This window comes from Coregonus lavaretus (assembly GCF_964263955.1).
Source record: "Coregonus lavaretus genome assembly, chromosome: 3".
Taxonomy (NCBI): Eukaryota; Metazoa; Chordata; class Actinopteri; order Salmoniformes; family Salmonidae; genus Coregonus; species Coregonus lavaretus.
The window spans coordinates 38,167,139-38,173,138 of record NC_139990.1 but is presented as its reverse complement, the minus strand read 5'-3'; the positions used below and the strand labels follow the sequence as shown (position 1 = coordinate 38,173,138).

General features: G+C 42.1%; 1 protein-coding gene across 1 annotated transcript in view; it reads right to left on the bottom strand.

Moving 5' to 3' along the window:
- The window catches only part of LOC311107257 (RNA-binding motif, single-stranded-interacting protein 3-like), a 315,032-nt gene that overhangs the window by 39,988 nt on the left and 269,044 nt on the right, over window positions 1-6,000 (bottom strand). Inside the window, exon 7 of the mRNA XM_084149737.1 lies at window positions 1,061-1,167. Coding sequence (XP_084005863.1) covers window positions 1,061-1,167 — 107 coding nt within the window. The remainder of the gene's footprint in view (window positions 1-1,060; window positions 1,168-6,000) is intronic.

The following is a 6,000-nucleotide window of genomic DNA, read 5'->3' as shown; positions in this document are numbered from 1 at the left end:
AGGCACAATTAACATTTTCGCCACTAGATGGCAGCAGTGTGTGTGCAAGTTTCAGATTGATCCAGTGAAGCATTGCAATACTGACTATTTTGTATCAAGTCTGCCCAAATGTGCTGAATTGGTCAATTGATACATTTTCAAGTACATAACTATAGAGAACATACAAAAAATGATATGGTAATACAAAATGTAAGTTTACACACTCCCAGGAATGTCATACATGATGGATCATTAGCTTATACACTAACTTTCACACATCTAGATGGCCGGGCAGGGTGGGTGTGGAACCAGAGACAGCAGGGGTTCAAACCGTAGAACCCAGTTCCTACATTTTAATATAAAAATGGATTTTATCAAAAGAAAATATGCTACATTTTATCTCTGGGACCCTTAGGATGACAATTCAGAGCAAGATTACTAAATGTAAGTCCATTATTTACCTTCAGAGGTGAATGTATCACACCAGTTGCCGTGATACGTTTTTTGTTGTTGTGCACCCTCCTCAAACAATAGCATGGTATTTTGTTTCACTGTAATAGTTACTGTAAATTGGACAGTGCATTTAGAATTAACAAGAATTTAAGCTTTCTGCCCATATAAGACATGTCTATGTCCTTGAAAGTTTGCTGTTACTTACAACAGTCATGCTAATCACAGTAGCTCACGTTAGCTCAACTGTCCCGTATACGGGTTAAACATGAACAGATGTCTCCATCAGTCACACACTGCAGCTTTGCATCCTGTTATTGTTGTGGCTGCTGTTGTTTCATCTTGAGATGTTGCAGTTTCCCCCAATTTCAACTGTGTACTTTCCTAACCTCATGGGAATCGGAGCAAAGAGTATGCTGGAAAATGTTGAAAGAGTGTTATGGTAGGGTTATAATAAGACATTTGTATCTCACCTCCGTCTAGGTAAGGTTGTGTTGAAAGAGTCTTATGATAAGGTTATAGTATGGTTATTGCATGGTTATGATAAGGTTATGTTAAGGTTATGATAAAGTTGTATATCACCTCTCCGTCTCTGGTTGAAAGACTGTTAGGATAAGAAGTCACATCTCACCTCTCCATCTCTAGTCCATGGTCGTCCGTTCTGGGGGTACTTGTTCTGGTTCAGCCTCTTCTTCTGTCCTCCATCTGCAAACTTACAGAGTAAGGGTTCTACAGGAGCTGAGAGGGAGAGGGAGGGAGGGAGGGAGGGAGGGAGGGAGGGAGAGAGAGAGAGAGAGAGAGAGAGAGAGAGAGAGAGAGAGAGAGAGAGAGAGAGAGAGAGAGAGAGAGAGAGAGAGAGAGAGAGAGAGAGAGAGAGAGAGAGAGAGAGAGAGAGAGAGAGAGAGAGAGAGAGAGAGAGAGAGAGAGAGAGAGAGAGAGAGAGAGAGAGAGAGAGAGGTGAAGAGCCAATCATCCAGTGTACAATCTGAGAGGAAAGAAAGAGTTAGTTCCCCAGCTCCCTCTAAAACGTCAGTCAGCAATGGTTCTACCAACTGAAGTTGAAGCAGAATCTTGGGGGAACCCTCTAGAACACTGGCCATGGATTCTCCATCCACATTACCATCTAAAGTAGCAGAACCCTGTAGAACCCTGTAGACCCTTCTAGAACACTGGCCATGTGTTCTCCATCCACATTACCATCTGAAGTAGCAGAAACATGTAGAACCCTGTATAACTCTGTACAATTCTGGCCATGGTTCTACAGGGGTCTACAGGGTCAGAGCAAAAACCAAGCCATGAGGTCGAAGGAATTGTGTTGAGGAACTTTCCAGAAGGACAACCATCTCTGCAGCACTCCATCAATCAGGCCTTTATGGTAGAGTGGCCAGACGGAAGTTACTCCTCAGTAAAAGGCACATGACAGCCCGCTTGGAGTTTGCCAAAAGGCACCTAAAGGACTCTCAGACCATGAGAAACAAGATTATCTGGTCTGATGAAACCAAGAACTCATTGGCCTGAATGCCAAGCCTCGCGTCTGGAAGAAACCTGCCACCATCCCTACGGTGAAGCATGGTGGTGGCAGCATCATGCTGTGGGGATGTTTTTCAGCAGCAGGGACTGGGAGACTAGTCAGGATCGAGGGAAAGATGAATGGAGCAAAGTACAGAGAGATCCTTGATGAAAACCTGCTCCAGAGTACTCAGGACCTCAGACTGGGGCGAAGGTTCACCTTCCAACAGGATAATGACCTGAATGTCCTTGAGTGGCCGAGCCAGAGCCCGGACTTGATCCCAATAGAACATCTCTGGAGAGACCGGAAAATAGCTGTGCAGCAACCCTCCTCATTCAACCTGACAGAGCTTGAGAGGATCTGCAGAGAAGAATGGGAGAAACTCCCCAAATACGAGTGTGCCAAGCTTGTAGCATCATACCCAAGAAGACTCGAGGCTGTAATCGCTGACAAATGTGCTTCAACAAAGTACTGAGTAAAGGGTCTGAATTCTTACAGTACAAGTCAAAAGTTTGGACACACCTACTCATTCAAGGGTTTTTCTTTATTTTTACTATTTTCTACATTGTAGAATAATACCGAAGACATCAAAACTATTGAATAACACATATGGAATCATGTAGTAACCAAAAAGTATTAAACAAATCAAAATATATTTTATATTTGAGATTCTTCAAATAGCCACCCTTTGCCTTGATGACAGCTTTGCACATATGTACACTCTTGACATTCTCTCAACCATCTTCACCTGGAATGCTTTTTCAAAAGTCTTGAAGGAGTTCCCACATATGCTTAACACTTGTTGGCTGCTTTTCCTTCACTCTGCTGTCTGACTCATACCAAACCATCTCAATTGGGTTGAGGTCGGGGGATTTTGGAGGCCAGGTCATCTGATGCAGCACTCCATCACTCTCCTTCTTGGTAAAATAGCCCTTACACAGCCTGGAGGTGTGTTGGGTCATTGTCCTGTTGAAAACAAATGATAGTCCCACTAAGCCCAAACCAGATGGGATGGCGAATTGCTGCAGAATGCTGTGGTAGCCATGCTGGTTAAGTTAACATTGAATTCTAAATAAATCACAGTGTCACCAGCAAAGCACCCCCACACCATAACATCTCCTCCTCCATGATTTACGGTGGGAACTACACATGCGGAGATCCTCCGTTCACCCACACCGCGTCTCACAAAGACACGGAGGTTGGAACCAAAAATCTTCAATTTGGACTCCATACCAAAGGACACATTTCCACCGGTCTAATGTCCATTGCTTGTTTTTCTTGGCCCAAGCAGGTCTCTTCTTCTTATTGGTGTCCTTTAGTAGTGGTTTCTTTGCAGCAATTCGACCATGAAGGCCTGATTCACACAGTCCCATCTGAACAGTTGATGTTGAGATGTGTCTGTCGTTTCTCTTTGCTTATTTGAGCTGTTCTTGCCATAATATGGACTTGGTCTTTTACCAAATAGGGCTATCTTCTGTATACCCCTCCCTACTTTGTCACAACACAACTGATTGGCTCAAACACATTAAGAAGGAAAGAAATTCCACAAATTAACTTTTAAGAAGGCTCACCTGTTAATTGAAATGCATTCCAGGTGACTATCTCATGAAGCTGGTTGAGAGAATACCAAGAGTGTGCAAAGCTGTCATCAAGGCAAAGGGTGGCTATTTGAAGAATCTCAAATATAAAATATATTTTGATTTGTTTAACACTTTTTGGGTTACTACATGATTCAACATGTGTTATTTCATAGTTTTGATGTCTTCAATATTATTCTACAATGTAGAAAATAGTAAAAATAAAGAAAAACCCTAGATTGAGTAGGTGTGTCCACACTTTTGACTGGTACTGTATGTAAATGTGATATTTCAGTATTTTATTTGCAATACATTTGCAAATATTTCAAAAAAACTGTTTTTGCTTTGTCATTAAGGGGTATTGTGTGTAGATTGATGAGGGAAAAAAACGATTTCATCCATTTTAGAATAAGGCTGTAACATAACAAAATGTGGAAAAAGTGAAGGGGTCTGAATACTTTCCGAATGCACTGTACAGTATGTGTGTATTGTCTTCAACACATGTACAATGTGTACTAGACATGTACTATATGTACTGGACATGTACTATATGTACTGGACATGTACTATATGTACTAGACATGTGCTATATGTACTGGACATGTACTATATGTACTGGACATGTACTATATGTACTAGACATGTACTATATGCTCTGGACATGTACTATATGCACTGTACATGTACTATATGTACTGGACATGTACTGGACATGTACTATATATACTGGACATGTACTATATGTACTAGAATGTACTATATGTACTGTACATGTTTTATATGTACTGGGCATGTTTTATATGTACTGGACATGTACTATATGTGCTGGACATTGGACACTGCCTGTATGGTGATGATGGAACATCACATGATGAGACAGAGAGATACTGTAGACGGATATAGACAACTAACACCACAAGACTAATACACTGAAGTGTAACAGACATCTGAGAAGACAAGAGAGGAGAAAGGAAGATTCAGAGTTCAACCTTGAACCAGACTGTCTGAATGACTAGTACAACCTGCAGGATACATGACTTTATATTCACACACACACACACACACACACACACACACACACACACACACACACACACACACACACACACACACACACACACACACACACACACAAACACAGCCTGCAGACTACATTACTTTATGTTCATCCCTCCTACTATATTAACTACTCAGAGGAAAACAGCTTTAGTTTATATAAATTATTATGGAACTATATGCCCCACATAGTTGTAGGGCAGGCACTATATTAATGTTCCCTGGTGGCGTGGGGCTACACATTCATGTTCCCTGGTGGTGTGGGGCTACACATTCATGTTCCCTGGTGGCGTGGGGCTACACATTCATGTTCCCTGGTGGTGTGGGGCTACACATTCATGTTCCCTGATGGTGACTGCGTCCCAAATGGCACCCTATTCCCTATATAGTGTTTTCAGAGGGTGGTGGTGTTCTGTCAGGAGAGGTAGGGAGATATGACAACAGAAATAGAGGGTTGGAAGAGAGGGAGGGATGGTTTTGTCTGACTTTGTAGAACATAGGAGCTTCGTTTGGGCACATCTTCAGACAAGAGGGGCTCTGATGACAGACAGACAGAGAGACAGACAGACAGACAGACAGACAGAGAGAGAGCGACAGAAAGACAGACTGACAGACAGATAGACAGGCAGACAGACAGACACACAGAGAGACAAACAGACAGGTCAACCTGTGAGGGACCGATCCCTCTGTCATCAGCCCCACATTCGCCACATCAGATAAGACTGACAGAGACAGACAGAGCCTGCGTCCCAAATGGCAATTTATTCTCTATTCTCACACACACACTACTCTTCTCTCTCTAACACACACTGCTCTTCTCTCTCTAACACACACTGCCCTAATCTCTAACACACACTGCTCTAATCTCTCTAAAACACACTGCTCTAACCTCTAACACACACTGCTCAAAATCTCTAACACACACTGCTCTAATCTCTAACACACACTGCTCTAATCTCTAACACACATTGCTCTTCTCTCTCTAACACACACTGCTCTAATCTTTAACACACACTGCTCTAATCTCTAATACACACTGCTCTAATATCTAACACACATTGCTCTAATCTCTAACACACACTGCTCTAATCTCTAACACACACTGCTCTAATCTCTAAAACACAATGCTCTTCTCTCTCTAACACACAGTGCTTTAATCTCTAATACACACTGCTCTAATCTCTAACACACACTGCTCTTCTCTCTCTAACAAACACTGCTCTAATCTCTCTAACACACACTGCTCTAATCTCTAACACACACTGCTCTAATCTTTAACACACACTGCTCTAATCTCTAATACACACTGCTCGAAATATCTAACACACATTGCTCTAATCTCTAACACACACTGCTCTAATCTCTAACACACACTGCTCTAATCTCTAAAACACAATGCTATTCTCTCTCTAACACACAGTGCTCTAA